Raw genomic sequence first — 17,589 nt, 5'->3', positions numbered from 1 at the left:
TAAACTGATGGGACTGGATGCCATGATCTTAGTTTTCTGAATGTTGAATTTTAAGCCAACTTTTTCACTCTCTTTCACTTTCATCAAGAGGTTTTTTCCTCGCTTTCTGCCATGAGGGTGGTGTCATCTATGTATCTGAGGTTATTGATATTTCTCCCAGCAATGTTGATTCCAGCTTGTGCTTCATCCAGCCCAGCATTTTGCATGATATACTCTGTATATAAGTTAAATAAGCAGGGTGACAATGTACAGCCTTGTACTCCTTTTCTGATTTGGAAACAGTCTATTTTTCCATGTTCAGGTCTAACTGTTGCTTCTTGACCTGCATAAAGATTTCTCAGGAGGCAGGTCAGGTGATCTGGTATTCCCATCTCTTAAAGAATTTTCCACAGTTTGTTGTGATCCACACAGTCAAAGGCTTTGGCATAGACAATAAAGCAGAAGTAGATGTTTTTCTGGAACTCTTTCGCTTTTTTGATGATCCAATGGATGTTGGCAATTTGATCTCTGGTTCCTCTCCCTTGTCTAAAACCTGCTTGAACATCTGGAATTTCACGGTTCACGTATTGCTTAAGCCTGGCTTAGAGAATTTTGAGCATTAGTTTACTAGCGTGTGAGATGAGTGCAACTGTGCGATAGTTTGAGCATTCTTTGGCATTGCCTTTCTTTGGGATTGGAATGGAAACTGACCTTTTCCAGTCCTGTGGCCACTGCTGAGTTTTCCAAATTTGCTGGCATATTGAGGGCAGCACTTTCACAGCATCATCTTTTAGGATTTGAAATAACTCAACTGGAATTCGATCACCTCCACTAGCTTTGTTCGTAGTGATGCTGTCTAAGGCCCACTTGACTTCACATTCCAGGATGTCTGGCTCTAGGTGAGTGATCACAGCATCGTGATTATCTGGGTCATGAAGATCTTTTTTGTACAGTTCTCCTATGTATTCTTGCCACCTCTTCTTAATATCTTCTGCTTCAGTTAGGTCCATACCATTTCTGTCCTTTATTGAGCCCATCTTTGCATGAATTGTTCCCTTGGTGTCTCTAAGTTTCTTGAAGAGATCTCTAGTCTCTACCTCCGCAGGAGACACTCAGACACAGTTCTGGCTCAGCCTCTGTGGGTCTCTGGATCCTGGTGACATGTATCATGTGTAATGTTTTATATATAATGCATATTACAAATAATATATATATTAGAAAAAGAAAAATAGTAAGGCTAAAAATCTAAGCGTTCGTCTCATGATACTAGAGAAAAATGTTGCAAAGCTGTATAAAGTAGAAGAAAAGAAATAAAAACAAATTGATAAATAAAATTTTAGTTGGAAATGTAAAATGCATTACAGAAATCATTAAAGTTAAAAGTGGGTTCTTTAAAAAATTTAATAAAATTAATGATTCCTACAAAGACATATCAAGAAATAAAGAGTAAAAACACAAAATACAAGTAGGGTGGCCGTGGGCCCCAGGGCAAGGGCGCGCCGGGGCCACCGCGCGCCGGGGCGGGTCCCCGGGCTCCTGCGCGGCCGCGGGAGGCGGTGGCGGGCTCGGGCCCGCAGGGGGCGCTACTGCGCCGTTCCGCCGCCGGCCACGCAGGCCGCCCACCCCGCGGGCGCGCCTCTCCGCAGCCCAGCGCCGCCCGGCCAGGACCCGCTTGCTCCGAGCGCGCACACTTCTCGGCCGGACAGAGGACGCCGGCAGCTCCTGGCCGCCCGGTGCTCTCCCAGGGCGCCCGCTCGGCCCGCCGCCCCCAGCCCGGCACCGCGGCCCGCCGCAGCCCGAGCGCGGAGGTCCGGCCCCCGGGAGCCTCGGCCGTCGGCGCACCCCTCGGCCCTCCGCCGGCGCGCTGGGCGCCCTGCTCGCCGGGCTCGGGGAGGGCGGCGGCCCGCTGGGGATGGGCGGCCCGGCGGCGCGGAGGGGCGCCGGGGGGCTCCGCGCGCTGCTCCTGGCGCTGCTGGCCGCAGGGACCCCTGCGGGCGCCTACAACCTGGACCCGCAGCGCCCAGTGCGCTTCCAGGGTCCTGCCGGCTCCTTCTTCGGGTACGCGGTGCTGGAGCACTTCCACGACAACACGCGCTGGTGAGTGCCCGCCCGGCCGGCCGGCCCCGCTGCAGCCCCCGCGCCGCGCCTCTCCGGCCTCTCCACGCCGCCGTCCCGAGGTCTCCGTTGCGCGCAGCCCGGCCGCCCAGGAAAAGCAGGGACGAGGGAAGAGACGGCCTCCGGTCCCGGACCCGGTGGGCCCCCCAGGCGGCGGGGGCCGGGCGCCTCTCCGGGTGGGAGAGCCCCTGGGATTGCCCCTCGGCCTCCCAGGCAGCCTCGGCTTAACTCAGGGTCGCGAAGTGACTTGGTTCCTCTGCCTCCACGGGGCTCCGGAGGCCGGGCCAGCATCTAGAACGTCCCTCTCCGGGGCGACCGGCAGACTTCTCACTTTCGAGAACTTTTGGTGACAAGCCCCCCACCCCTACCCCTCCCCGTCGCTCCCCCGATTTAAGCCTCTCCTGCCGGCTTTGCCGCTGGAAGCAGTGTAACCCCGAAATGCGAGGGGGAGTGGGCTCGGTGTGCCTGGGGAGATGCCAGCTGAGGGGTCCCCTTCGCGCTCATCAGGCCCTCTGGGGAAGCGAGCCGGGAGGGTCGGGAAGGCAGGGAAGGGGGACAATCCAGGACACTCAGTGACAAGGCCGGTAGGGCTGGCTAGTGAGTGATTTCTGGGGCAGCCGGGGTCTCACCACACATGGAGGCGGCTGCCCTGGAGACGAGCACTGTGTAGCAGTCGAGGACAGCTGCCCCCGAATGTCCGCCTGAGAGCCCCTAGGGGTGAGAGCTCTCCTCATGAGGCACCGTCTGCAGAGGGGCACAGCTCTTGAGTGGCCAACCCCAGGGGAGAAGCACCAGGGAGGCTGGTCTCTCCTTGGCCCTTTCCTCCTGTCTTAAGAGCAAATGAAACCGCCACAGGAGGGGTGAAGCACTCCTCAAAGAGTTAGACAGTGGATAGTTCCCCAGTGGGGGCCTAGGCGAAGGCTAGTCCGGGACTGGTTTTATTTTGAGCATCCTTAGAGATTGTAGGCTGGAAGGGCAAAGTCAGACCTCGTCTGTGTTCAGCTTGCAATTCCACCTGGAACTGGACAGAGACTGATGGAACTGGGAGGGTTGGTAGATTTGAGTCCTGAGCATTCCTGGAAAATCTGGAACTTTGTGACCTGCCAGCCCTTTAACAATCATGATGTTTAGGAGAGCTGCCGCCAGGAGAACCAGCTTTGAAGGTCCTTGTGTAGCTCCTGCCCAGTTCCATGTCTCCCTCCCTACTGTTTACCCCAGTTCCTGAGTTAAAGGCCAACTGTCATTTCCTGCAATTGCCAAATTCCCCCTTGACAGCAGAGCAGGCAGACACCTTTTCTGTGTCCCTTGTGGACTTTGAATTTGGTAGAGAAGGTGGCCTGGGCAGGAGCAGGTAGGGAACACATCCCAGGATCTGAGGTTAGGCTCTGGGACTGTGTGACCTTGGCACAAAGCGTGTGGGGAGGGCTGTCAAAAATAGGACTAGACAGTCAGTGCAGGGGGCTGCTGAGGAGGGGCTGGCGGGGAAGCTGAAGCATCCCTGATGCCAGAGGTCCTTTAACGTACAGACAGCTGCCAGGACCCTACCTCCCGGACTTGGACGGGCCACAGGTGGATGCTGCCCCAGCTCAGAGCAAGTAGGGGGAGTCAAGACCTGGAAAAACAGTTCAGTCTGCTTTTTTTTTTAAAAATCTTTTGGCCAAGCTGCACTGCATGTGGGGTCTTTAGGTCCCCAACCAGGGATCAAATCTGGGCCCCCTGCAGTGGACGCACGGAGTCTTAACTACTGGACCACCGGGGATGTTCCCAGCCTGCTTTGTTTTAAAAAAAGGGGATGAGGAAAGTCTGTGTGAAGTGAATAAATTTGGCCAGTGTAGGAAAAGACCCAGGGTATGTGGCAGAGGGGGTGAGGCTGGAGAGTCGGCTGGTTGGTGGCTGTGGTGTTAGTGGGGATGTGGGCCAGGTGTTTCAGGGATTCAGAGGAGCCCCTCATCACAGCCAGGCTGCTGGTCTCAAAAGCTTTCCCTCTGCTGCTTATACCGAGTGTGCTGCTCTTTTTTTCTTATTCTTTTTTTATATTATTGTTGAGATATAATTCACACATACCATTAATTCCAGGTGTAAACATAATGACTTGGTATACATCTATATTATGACATGGTCACCACAGTAAGTTCATCCTAACATCTGTCACCAGCCACAAGTTGGGGTGCCATGAGAACTTTGAAGATGTACTTTCTTCACAGCTTTTAAATAGGCAATACAGTGTTGTTAACTATAGTCAACCATGCTGCATATTACATCTCCATGACTTATGTTTATTAAATTCTCTTGGAGTATAGTTGCTTTACAGTGTTGTGTTACTTTCCACTGTACGCAAGGTGAATCAGTTATACGTGTAGGTATATCCCCTCTTACTTGGATTTCCTTCCGCTTTCTGTCACCACAGAGTGTTATGCAGGGTTCCCTGTGCTGTTCAGTAGGTTCTCATTAATTTCCTATTTTACACATAGTAGCGTATATGTATGTCAATCCCAATCTCCCAACAGCCTGCTCTTTTTATCTGACTTCTTGTCCCTATAATTTTTCAAGTACCCACTAATCCCTCCTGTGATCTATTTAAAGCAACTTTTCTTTTGCCTCTCCCCCACTCCACACTGGCTTAATTTTGTATTAGTTCTTGCTTATCTCCTTGACTTGTGTCCTTATGCTGTTTCTTGCAAGCATCTTGGGCTTCTGTCATAGTCAGTAAAGAATCTGCCTGCCATGCAGGAGACCCGGGTTTGATTCCTGGGTCAGGAAGATCCTCTGGAGAAGGAATGGCAACCCATTCCAGTATTCTGGCCTGGAGAATCCCATGGACAGAGGAGCCTGGTGGGCTGCAGTCCATGGGGTCGCAAGAGTCAGCCATGACTCAGCGACTCAGCCACCGCCAAGCATCTTGTCTCCCTTCTCCCACTTCTTGGTCTTAGACCTTGAACATTATTCTCTGCTGACTGGGCTGCCCAGTCTTGGTATACCATGGCCTTTGAAGGAAGAGACTTCCAGCATCTCCTATTTTCTTCTTTGTTTTCCTTCTATCTTTAGAGGCTAGACTTACTGCAATACTCATGAAACTTCCTCCAAACGCCTCTCACTTGCATAGGCCTCTACCCATGCCCTGTGTGTAATTCTGTACTCATAATGTTGTATTCATTTTCTTAAAGGTAGTTGCCCTATATTTGTAGGATTCAGGCCCTGTGGAATCTGGAACTGTGTGCGGTCTCTACCTTAACTTTAAGCTCTGGGGTTTGTTGATTGACTTAGTGACTGATGGTTGGTTTCTACCTACCAGGCAGTCCTTGGATCCTGGATCTTTTAGCTTTGCTTGAGGGACAGGCAAGTTGTTTCCAATGATTCGCGATTATAAACAGCAGCAGGGTAAACATCCTTCTAACAAAAGCCTTGGCGGACATCCTTAATTATTTCCTTTGCAAAAGTTCCTGGGCTTAGAATCACTCGGTCAGAGAGGGAGGGAGGCTTTCAGGCGTTTTCTCTGAGTTTCCATAGTGCCGATGAAGCTGAAATGTGAGCTTTAGGGAGATGTATTAACTGTGGAGTAACGTACCGAAGGGCTGCTCCAGTCCAATGGGAGAGCAGAGCCACCTACATGAAGGAGAGTTAAAAGGAGATGACAGAGAGTCGGGTTGGGTGTGGGCGGTAAGTGATAGACTGGACGAGGAAAAGTCACGTACTGAAGCTCTGAACGGAACAGAAGGCAGTGTTCACTAAACCTTGTCTTTCTTCTGGAGCAGAGGTGATTCTTGAGCTGCTTCGTTCAGTCTTTCACGGTCTCCTAGTTTTGCTTCTTGCTGATTAGACACCTTTTTACAAGTGGGAGGGTTTGTCTCGTGTAAGGAGGGAGGGGAGTGCTGCGTGGCGGGGAGAGCACCCCGTCACTCCAGTCAGTGGGGGCTCTGCAGGGGCCAGAGAGGAGGGGTCCCCGGACTGAGGGCCCCCCAGGCACACATCACAGCACCCGCACGTGCTCTGTCAGCAGAACTCGCGCGTCTTCTCTGACCCCAAAGCTGAGCGTCCGGAGCGTTTCGTTTTTAAACCACAACTGTCACTGGCCGGAGGTCCTCGCTCTCCGTGTGTGGGGTGGGGGCTTGCCTGCTGAGCCCCGGACCCTGCATCCTGCACGTGCAGTCGTGCTCACTGAGAGCAGAGCACGGCCCGCCTCTCCCCGCGGGTGTGGCTCGAGTGGCCTCTGCCCTCATGCTCTGGGCAGTGAGCGCTGTCCCCGTGGCCAGGTGGACCGCGGTTCCCCAGGGGGTGTGAAGGATGTCACTGGTAGCAGTTTGGATGCAAACGTGCAAGGGACTCGGTTTCAATTTTTTCCCAGTGATCCCTGTCTGCCTGGCCTGAGCCAGCATCCTCTCCCAAACCTGCCACCCCCCGGCTCTTCTCGCCCCCTTTGAACAACAAGCAAGAGGGAACCTGGACAAAGCAGATTTCTGTCCCCTTCCTGTAGACACGATCGGTCCCTCAGCTGCGGGGCAGACAACTGTGGCCCCCTGTGAGATAAATACATGCAGCCCGGCTGGCGTCCAGGCCCCGGAACGGGGCTCTTTCACACCCTCCCCTCCCTCCTTCCCCTTGGCCCCAGACGCCCCGGAGTCTGAGGCGGGTGGGTGCCCTGGCTTCCTTTCTGGAGACGTGCTTCCTGCCCCATCTCCCGGGACACATCGAGACTGCCGTGCCCCGGCCCAGAGCAAGTGCTCGGGAATGTGAGCGGCGCCGGTGGCGCGCTTTGTTAGGGCTGTCTGAGCACTCAGTGAGGAACAGCAGGCGATTCAGAGCCAGGGGAACGCGGCATCCTCTCATTTGCATGAAGCTTGAGAATTAAGAGAACAAGCTAGCTGGTTCCGCACTGCCAGTGCAGTGGCCACGAGCCAGGTGTATTGCCATTTAAATTAATTACTACCAGGGATTTCCCAGGTGGTCTAGTGGTTAAGACTCGGTGCTTTCACTGCTGAGGGCATGGGTTTGATCCCTGGTTGGGGGGCTAAGATCTTGCATCCCGCGCTGTGTAGGCAAAAAAAAAAAAAAATTGCAACCAAATAAAATGAAGAATTCTGATCTGCAGTCACACAACCACATTTCAGCTTGTTAATAGCCACATGTGCCTTGCGGATGCTGTTTTCAACAGCACACAGGACATTTTCACCATTGCAGAGAGTTCCAGTGCTTGTTTGGAGCAATGACTTGTGTCTTTTTTTTTTTTTTTTTAAGTTTTTATTGAACTTGTTACAATATCATTTCTGTTTTGCATTTTGATTTTTTAGCCAGGAGGCATGTGGTATCTTAGTTCCCTGACTAGGTATTGAACTGGCACCCTCTGCGTTGGAAGGTGAAGTCTTAACCACCAGACTCCTCGGGAAGTCCCTGACTTGTGTCTTAAACAGCTCGATAGAGATCCAAAGGCGATGTAACCAAAAAAAAAAAAAAAGTCAGCCTCTGCATATCTGAGTATTAAAACTGAAATGAGGGAGCTTAAATTTAATTAAAACCTAATAGCTGGCAGGCTCTTTTCATCCATCAAACATTGGAGTGCCTGCTCTAGGCTGAGGGCTGGGAATTCAAGAATGAAAAATGCACTCAGCCTGATGGGTGAGAAGACTGTGGGCTTCTCGCCTTGTACGTCAGGCAGAAATAAGATGTGGGATCCGATGTGGGAGGGCAGGTCCTCAGGCAGGCATGGGGAGTTCTGATGGGCAGCAAAGAGCCCCATGAGGACAGAAGCTTCGGAAGGGGGATGCTGGGACCATGGGCCCTGTTCCCTGCCCCGACCTGGCTTTGTGCAGAGGCACCCAGAAGTGCTGGTGGCAGCCAGGCCGTCTCATAACCTCTGTGGCGAGGTCTTTGTGCCATCCATGCCCGGCTCTCAGGCCAGCTGTAACCCCGCTTCCCCATCTGGGTTTTCTGGAAGTAGCTTTTTCAGACCTTGTTCCAGGTTCTTACTAGTTCTGCAGTGCCTGCTTTTTCAAAGTGCTCGAGAAGAGATGACACGCGTATGAGGCCCCAGTTCTAAGGGGCCCCGGACAGCATCCCTTGAGGGTTTCCGTGACATTTCCCTGAAGATCTCACGAAGCTGGCGAGGGTGCTGTTTCCTGAGCTAGTGCTGAACGCTGGCCGGGGCAGAGGCAGCTGTCACACTCCGGAGAGAACCTTCCAGGGCAAGAAGACAGACTCTCCCCAGCCAGTTTCTAACAGCCTAGAGTGTGAGAGTGTGAAGGGCCGGGCCCCGGCCAGCTCTGAGTCCCCAGCGAGCTGCTGCTGGTCAGGAAATGGTCTCCTTCTGATAACTCCCATTGTGATTTGTCTGCGGAGGATGCTGTTGTCGCGTTTATTAAAAGCAGCCATGGTGTTCTCAGAAACCACTTGCTTTCAGGGGAGTAGCATGTAACTTTAAGAAATCAAACGACCCCATCAGATAGGATTTGCTGGGCATCTGCAAGAGGTCCAATCTTTCACACGTGTAATAGTCTCTAGGGGAATCTTCAGGACCATGTGGTGACTGGTGTCCAGTTTGCCAGATGGAGCAGTAAGGCTCACGGAGTTACCTGCCTTGACCGGGGTCCATTCCAGCCTTGGGTGGTCAGTGTGCCCTGGGGCCCTTGGTCAGTGTGTGTCCTCTGGGAAGCAGATGCTTAGACAGAGGTAGGAGTTGAATTATGGGGGTGGGGAGTAAGGTGGATGAAAGAACGGGGAGATGAAACAGAACTGGGCAGGGAAAGCCTCGGATGGTGATGCGGGCCTGGTGAAAGCCTCAGCCAACTCAGAGGGAAGCTGCTGTATAGAATAGGGAACTCAGCCTGGTGCTCTGCGGTGACCTAGATGGGGGCGATGAGGAGGTGGGGGGAGGGTCAAGAGGAAGAAGATAAAAGTTTACTTAACAGCTGATTCACGTTGCTGTAGAGCAGAAACTAACACAACATTGTAAAATAACTATCCTCCAATTTAAAAAATACCCTGTGATAAGCCATAGTGGAAAAGAATATTTTTAAAAAAGAATGTCTATATATACATGTACAACTGAATCACTTTGCTGATTAATAGGAATTAACGACATTGTAAATCAACTATACTTCAATAAAAATCCGTAAGAAAAAGTCTCAGCCAACTCAACAGGGGCACCCCCTATCCCCAGCACCCCATATGATCATAGTCAGTCCCCGTGGTTGCCTGGGGAAGGCCTGGCCTCAGCTTGATTGCCTGGAAGGGGCGGCAGCTGGCGTCTGTCAGCTAACTGTTCCCTTGTAGCCGGATGGCATGAGGTGTTGGATGCCTCAGTGGCGGACAGGGAGCCCATCGTGTGTGAAGGGCTGCGTGAGGTGTGTCCCTTGGCCTGCAGTGTGGCTGGGATAATCTGTGCTCCTGCTCATCCTGCTGTATCAGCCTGGGCAGTGCTGGGATTCTGGGCTGTTAGAATGAGCCCCGAAGCAGACTTGCAGGGTGCCTCTTCCTGACCTTAGGTGAGGGGCGGAGGAGGAAGAGAGCTCCCACCTTACCCTGAGCTGCTGACCAGAGCTGCAACCCTGGTATCTTGTGACCCACAAAGCCTTAAGCCGTGTGGATTTTGGTGACCAACCAAAGCAAAGCAAAGTGTTTGATCATCACCTTTTTTTTTGCTAGAGGGAGCCTTAGGAAGTGAAAGCAAATCCAAGATTGGTGAGAATCCAGTCTTTGAAACCACAGGGTCACTTGGTCCCCAGTTTCTGCTTTTCTGGGACTTTTGTTACAAGTGTGAATTTATAACAGCGGCAGCCACAGCACTGCTGATCGCTTAGCCCGTGTTGAGTACCATTCTGCGTGCTTCATGTGTGTTAACACACTTAATGTTCCCTACATTGCTTCAGCTAGTCGTCATTGTAGCCTCATTCACAAGGGGGAAACTGAGGCATGGAGGGACAGAGTAGTTGAACTGAGGCCTGCACCTTTGCCTCTCAAGAAGGCAAGAGTTAAGAGTTTAGGGCCTCAAGGCACCCAGACATCTGTGTTGTGAGACTCTGTCCTGCTTTGCTGAGAGGGTTCTGGAAGCTTACCGATGACACCCTTTGCAGATGTTTATTTAGGACCCAGTGGCTACCTGTGTGGAGATACTGGAGTTTTGCTTTCCAGAGATGCTCAATCCCTCAGGAAAGAGGGACCAGTCATTCTGCCAGGGATGTCTGTAGGGTCTGCTCTCACCTTAGGTCACTGTTAAGACAGATATGTCCTAGGAAATATGGAGCGTTCTGGAATATTCCCTGTATCCATCCTGACCTCTCTGGGTTTCCCTCCCTCCATCTGCTCCCTGGAGTGCTCCTGGCTCCTATGGCTTACTGAAAAAGTTCCCTTTGGAGAGTAGATGGGGAAGGATGCCACATTAGCTGGTGTTCAGGATTCACCCCTGGGTTCGTAACATTGTTAAAGAAACCCACTCAGACTCAGAATTTCTGTATAAATGGCCAGCAGTATGAGAGCAAAGATGATTTAGGTCTGCCCCCCACCCCCTGCAAAGCTCAGCATCAAAAAGGCATGGAATGAATTTCTTCCATCTCAGATCATCTGTTGGTGTGCTGAAGCTCTCCCAGCCCTTCTGGACTGTCTAGCCTGGAAATGCTGCATTATGCACACACCCCAGGGCAAAGCTGGCTGTGTGCAGGCCACCCTAAGGGCAGCAGTGCACAGGGTCCTGGCACCACTTCTGCACCAGCCCGGGTCCTGAAGTGGACATTCTACACTCAGGGGAGGGGGTCCTTCCTAACTCTGCCTTCCTTATGGCCCCTGGTTCCCTAGCAACAACCAAATCCGTGGTCTGAGCCATAGAAGGGGGCCTGACTTCACCCCCATTTACAAGCTTGTGTTCTTAGCAAGTTACTTCAGGTGTCTGAGCCTCAGTGTCTCCTCTATGAAAGAGGAACAAGGAGAGTTTGTGCCGCATGACATTGTGGGGGGAATTAAATGAGATTATGTCTGCAAAGCCTGAAACCTAACATGCCCCACATAGTAGACCCTGGATGAATCTGAGTAGCCGTTTCTTACTGTTTCTTTGATCCAACATTCTAAGCTAATGATCTTCATCCTGAGTTCAGATGCTAGAATTTTGCTTTCAGAGCATTTGCTGATTCATTCATTTATCAAAATTTGAGTGTCAGCGCTCCATACAGAAATGAATGAGACAATCTTTATTGTGTTTCGTCTCTAAAGTTTTGGTCATGCTCAGCATCAATCTGCATTGTTGTTTATTTATTCATATGTCTGTTTCCAGAGATCTGAGTTGGCTACTCCAATAGGAGACTTGTGGGATTGTAAAGCCTGGAGTTTTTAAAAATCTTTTTAAAATCCAAGTATAATTGGTTTACAATATTACATGTTTCAAGTATACAACATAGTGATTCAATATTTTTATAGACTATACTTCTTATAAAGTAATTATAAAATATTGACTATATTCCCTGTGCTGTTCAATATATGCTTGTAACTTATTTATTTTACGTACAGTAATTTGTACCTCTTTTGGGCTTCCCTGGTAGCTCAGGCAGTAAAGAATCTGCCTGCAAAGCAGGAGACCTGGGTTTGATTCCTGGGTCAGGAAGATCCTCTGGAGAAGGGAATGGCCACCCACTCCAGTATTCTTGCTTGGAGAATTCCATGGACAGAGGAGCCTGGCGGGCTACAGTCCATGGGGTCTCAAGAGTCAGACACGACTGAGCGACTAACACACGCACAATTTCCTCCCGCTGTCTTGCTCCTCCCCAGTTCCCGCTCCCCTTTGGCAACCACTGGTTCTCTGTATCTGAGTCTGTTTCTGTTTTGTTTTATTCATGTTTGTTTTATGTTTTAGGTTTCACACATGAGTGACAGCATATAGTATATGTCTTTCTCTGACTGATTTCACTGAGCGTAACACCATCCACGGAGAAGGCAATGGCAAGCCACTCCAGTACTCTTGCCTGGAAAATCCCATGGATAGAGGAGCCTGGTAGGCTGCAGTCCTTGGGGTCGCTAAGGGTCGGACACGACTGAGCGACTTCACTTTCACTTTTCACTTTCACTTTTCACTTTCACACATTGGAGAAGGAAATGGCAACCCACTCCAGTGTTCTTGCCTGGAGAATCCCAGGGATGGGGGAGCCTGGTGGGCTTCCGTCTATGGGGTCACACAGAGTCGGACACGACTGAAGTGACTTAGCAGCAGCAGCAACACCATCCAAGTCCATCCATGTTGTTGAAATTTTGCCATTTGCTTTCTTTCTTGTGGCTGAGTAATATTCCATTGTATATATACCACATCTTTATCCATTCATCTGTCTGTGGACACTTAGGTTGCTTCCATGTCTTGGCTATTGTAAATAATACTGCTGTGAATATTGGGTTGCATGTATCTTTTCGAATTAGTGTTTTTGTTTTCTAGGAATAGAATTGTGGATCATATGATGGTTCTATTTTCAGGTTTTTAAGAAACCTCCATGGTGGCTGCACCAGTTTACATTCCCACCAACAGTGTAGGAGGGTTCCCTTTTCTCTACTTTTGTTATCTGTGGTCTTTTTTGATGATGGCCGTTTTGACAAGTGTGTGATAAAACCTATCATTTTGCACGGCTCTTCCTTCTCTCAGAGAGCAGATCGGAAGCCATTCCTATTCTGGGGAGCCCTGTCCTTCATGCCAGCACCCAGATAAGCCTGGGAGGTAGATCCACACTTCCAAGGAGCTGGTGAGGATTTTAGCCAAAAAAAAAAGTAAATGTAAAAGTATTGACCTGTTTTTCTTAGAGAAGAAAAATTTTCACAAGAAACCAACAGGAAGACCTGAAGACCCAGGTCTCTGGAGTTCTGTAGCTTGCTCTGCCTCTCAGATTTTAATGTCTACCTGATGCTCTCAGTTGTTTCCTTCCCTGGGTGTGTCTACCAGGGCCTGAGCCCCTGGCTGGGGCAGCAGCCTCTGAGGGCCCTTTATTCCCATCCAGGGCGGCCAGGGGTGTTTAATTCCTCTCCGAGGCAGGCCCCTCCCTGTGACTCTGTTCTTTCCCAGTTGGTCATGGAATTCTACTGGTTTCCTTCTCAGGGAGTGCAGGATTTGGCGTGGTCAGGTGGCTTTCCTGGCTCCGGCTCATCCACTGCTCAAGTCCTGGCTGTGTTTTGCCTAGGAATGGATGTGGAGTGATTCCTGGGGTTTCCCTGAGGTGCGGTGGACACGCAGCGATTGAATTCCACTCCTGTAACTAAAACATGGGTCCCTGGGGAAGTTTTGGTTTGGGGATCAAATGCCTGAGAGCAAAGCTAATGGGTTTAAGGTTTTTAATGCCCACTTGCTGTCCTTGCTCTGGCTGTAATTTTGCCCTGTGGAATCTCTGCTGCGGTCTTTGTGGGAGAGAGGGAACCTTGGGGACAATGTCAGTTCCAAGCCTTCCCTAGGAGGCGGCTGTGGTTCAGCCCTTTCCTGCCACCTGTGTCCCTGGGGAATTGACCCGTGGTTTGCTCTCAGAGGGTGAGGGGTAGGTTCAGAGCTGGATGGGTGGCTGGATGGGAGCCCTGGTAAGCAGCTTCCCTCAAAACGGGTCAACCAAGGAAGTGGCTGTGTTGGAAAAATGGAGTGCACTTAAACTGCTGCATAGGAGGGAGTTCAGAGGGGCCGGGAAGAGCATGCTCTTGGACGTGGACCCCTGGGTTCAAACCCCAGCCCTGCCACTTACGAGCGTGTGCCCAGCATCTCAGTAAAACACACGAGACACTGCCTGGCAGGATTGCCTCAGACAGGAAATCAGACAACCCATGAGCGTGGCTGGGGTGGCAGATGAACAGAGGGCCCACATTTCCAGATAGGTGCGTGAACTGCTTATTTAGAGAGGCGGCACTTTAGTGTCGGTTTGATTTACATTTCTGTAGTCATTATCGATGTTGAGCATCTTTTCATGTGCCTATTGGCCCTCTGTACGTCTTCTTTGGAGAAATGTCTATTTAGGTCTTCTGCCCGTTTTTTGTTTGGGTTGCTTGTTTTTTGTTGTTGTTGAGTTGTATAAGCTGTTTGTATATTTTGGAAATTAATCCCTTGTCAGTCGCATTGTTTGCAAATATTTTCTCCCATTCTGTAGGTTGTTTTTTCATTTTGTTTAGGTTTCCTTGTTGCAAAAGCTTGTAATTTTGATTAGGTCCCATTTGTTTGTTTTTGCTTTTGCTTTTAATGCCTTGGGAGACTGACCTAAGAATACATTGGTACAATTTATACCAGAGAATGTTTTGCTTTTATTCTCTCCTAAACATCAAGGTTCTATTGTATAGCACAGGGAACTGTATATTCAATATCCTGTGACAAACCATAATGGAAAAGAATATGAAAAAGATTATATATGGATATCTGAGTTGCTTTGCTGTAGAGTAGAAATTAACAAAACATTTTAAATCAGCTGTCAATCATGGCTTCTCTGGTGGGTCAGCTGGTGAAGAACTTGCCTGCCAATGCAGGAAACACAGGATGAGGGTTCGATCCCTGGGTGGGGAGGATCCCCTGGAGAAGGAAATGGCACCCGACTCCACTATTCTGGCCTGGAGAACCCAGGGCTATAGATTGTGGGGGTTACAGTCCATGGGGCTACAGCCCATGGGGGTTGCAAAGAGTCGGACACGACTGAGCACACTTGCACACATTACTTAAATAAAATTTCAGAGCGGCGGGTGGGGCGGGGTGGGATGAGGGGATGGCTAACCTCTGGGCAGCACTTTTGCACCAGCAAAGTGAATATTCTAGGAAAGCGGGAAGGTAATTGAAGTTCAGCCTCAAGGGGAGGAGAAAGGCCTCCTTTCATCCTTTGGGGATGGAGCCTCCAATCCAGATTCTAAGCTCAGGGCCACCTGCAGAGCATCAGGTGCCTTTTCCAGACAAGGTCACATTTGTGAGTGGCTGGCACCTGTTGGCTCCCTTTTCCTCCTTTCTGGCTGATGTGGGGAGGGCAGAGTAGGGGAGTGGGCACTGCACCCGACTTCCAGGGTGCGTGCCGCACTTGGCATCTCTGTGGGCTCAGGTGAGTGCCATGACCTCGTGTGGCCACCTGCTTCTCCACCTGTAAAGGAGGAATAATATCAGTGCCTCCCGCAGCTTGTGGTGAAAATGAAATGCAGCTCAGCCCAGGGGAGCCTCGCCCAACATCTGCACACTCCCCGTGCCCGATACAGGCTGGTGGTCCTTGTAATCAGGAACCCGAGTTCTGTTAAGGAGGAGACTCTGGGAAGCGTCTGGGAAGTTTCTCTGCATCTTTAACTGGGAGTGGGATAGAGGAGAGCTTGATTCTCAGGGGTCGTCTGTTCATACTGGCCCCAGATGAAAGTGATTGTTTGTAATCAGTGTAGGTGGTTCTAGAACCCTTCTTAGAAGTCACCTGGAGAGTTTGTAAAAAATGCATGTTCTTTTTAAAAAAGATTTATTTTATATTTATTTATCTGTCTGGCTGCGCCGGGTCTTTGTTGTTACGTGCAGGATCTTCGATCTTCGTGGCAGCATGAGGGATCTTTAGTTGTGGCATTGGAACTCTCAGTTGCGACCTGTGGGGATGTGGTTCCCTGACCAGGGATCGAATCTTGCCCTCTTGGCTTCGGGACCTCGGAGTCTTAGCCGCTGGGCCACCAGGGGAGACCCAGAAAACACGTTCTGATTTGGTGGAAAGGGGATGGAGCCTGAGGTTCTGCCTTCCTCTTATTCTCCCAGTTGTTTTCCATGCTGCTGCTCTGAGGACCGCAACTTGAAGTAACAAGCAAAGGCCCGAAGCAGCCAGATGATTTTTCATGGGGAGCCTGTTGGTGGGGACGCTCAGCTCCTTGAGATGGTAACTGTACAGAAGAAAGAAGCATCTTATTGTCTTACCAAGAGTGCCAGGAAAGATTTGGTGGGGGGGGTATGTCTATGTAACTCAGAGTGAGAGAAAAAGCCAATGTCATCTTTTCAGTGGCATGCCCTGAACTCTGTCCTCTCTCTCAGGATCAGCCTGGCCGATAGCCAGCTGAATTAACTTCAGAAGAGGCAAGATCATTAGCAGCCTTACTGGCCTGCAGCCTAGGTAAAGAGCACCGCCAGGCTGTGGAGGAAGCCACGATGTTCTGTAAACACAGAGATACAGACTCGTCCTCCCTCGAGCCACCCTGTGAATGTCAGGCACACGTGTGCACACATGCCCCCTTATCTCTTGCTTCATTTCCTGTTACACAGGATTTGGGGGGAAGAAACCTCCTCCTCCAAGCAGCTGATTAAGAGTTTGAACCAGACGGTAGTTATCGGGTGCTTCATCAGCCATTGTTGTTGGAACCATCGAGTACCTTGGGCTTTGAAGGAAAGTGTGATTCAGCAGGTCCTTTCTCCAACATTTTTTTTTCTTTTTCTATTTTTGGGCTGTGCCACATGGCATGTGAGATCCCAGTATGCTGACCAGGGATCAAACCTGTGCCCCCTGCAGTGGAAGTGTGGTGACCCAACCCCTGGACCACCAGGGAAGTCCCGCTTCTCCAACTTTAGATTTTGAAAAAAATTTTTGCTTCTGTGTCTCAGCTGTGGGCTGGGAGAATCTATCCTGGGATTTAAGCTTTCCAGGTTGGATCCCCAATAGAGAAAATAGACCACTGTTTCTTTTTTATTTTAAATGTAGGTCTATTTTTTGGCTATGCCGTATGGAATGTGGGATCTTAGTGCCCTGACCAGGGATCGAACCTGTGACCCTTGCATTGGGAATGCTGAGTCTTAACCACTAGACCGCCAGGAAAGTCCCCTGCCATTGTTTCTTGCAGCCATTTCCGTTCCTTTGTACACGTGGAATTCTCCCTCTTATTTAGTTCTTGTGATTTTTTTTTTTTTAGCAGCATCTATTGCAGTTGGCATTTATTCGCTGTGCTAATATAAATTTGGAGTTGGTGGGAATTTCTGGACCCAGCCCTGTCCCAAGGGGCTTTTGGAGTGAAGGAGGAATTTGATGTTCCCCAGCTCCTGCAGTCTGCCTTGTGGAAAGGTGGTGGGTGTTTCAGCGTAGAGATGGCAAACTGTTAATTTCTTTCACCTATGCAAACACAACCAGCATTGGAGAGGGCCACCCTTGGCTGGCTCCGGTGACTCCAAAGGTCAGCCCCCAAAGCCAGGGGGGAAACTGATCCCTTAATGTGGCTTTCTTCTCACTGGAGTTTCCTTCGGATGGTCATTCTGCGTTTGAGTGAGGGCAGCCACGAATCGGCCCAACTCCCCTCGTGTGGGTGACGGAGGTGGCGTGGCGTGCTCGGGAAAGTGCTTGCTAAGATTTCCGGAGGCGGTGGGTTCCAGCCCTGCTTCTGCTTGGGATTCTGCAGCTGTGGCCCGTCGTGGTGAGACTGAGGCTGGGAGTTGCCCTGGGAGCACTGGGTGCGGGGGCGGTGGGGCGCAGATCCTGCGGTGTTACTGAGCAGCAGCAGGCAGCTTATAGGAACCCCCACTGCTGGGGGCCCGGCTCCTCTCACACCCAGTGTGGTGTGATTCGATTCCTCACAGGATCAGATATACAG

The 17,589-nt window shown here is 50.6% G+C and overlaps 1 protein-coding gene across 1 annotated transcript in view; it reads left to right on the top strand.

The window, feature by feature from the left end:
• The first annotated feature begins 1,424 nt into the window (after positions 1-1,424).
• The window catches only part of ITGA9 (integrin subunit alpha 9), a 383,781-nt gene continuing 367,616 nt past the window's right edge, over positions 1,425-17,589 (top strand). Inside the window, exon 1 of the mRNA XM_055414653.2 lies at positions 1,425-2,076. Coding sequence (XP_055270628.2) covers positions 1,892-2,076 — 185 coding nt within the window. The 5' untranslated portion in view covers positions 1,425-1,891. The remainder of the gene's footprint in view (positions 2,077-17,589) is intronic.

Source organism: Moschus berezovskii, chromosome 24 (assembly GCF_049115385.1).
Source record: "Moschus berezovskii isolate FMDL1 chromosome 24, NW_MosBer_1.0, whole genome shotgun sequence".
NCBI lineage: Eukaryota > Metazoa > Chordata > Mammalia > Artiodactyla > Moschidae > Moschus > Moschus berezovskii.
The sequence above is the reverse complement of the archived record's forward strand: the minus strand, read 5'-3'. Positions and strand labels throughout refer to the sequence as shown.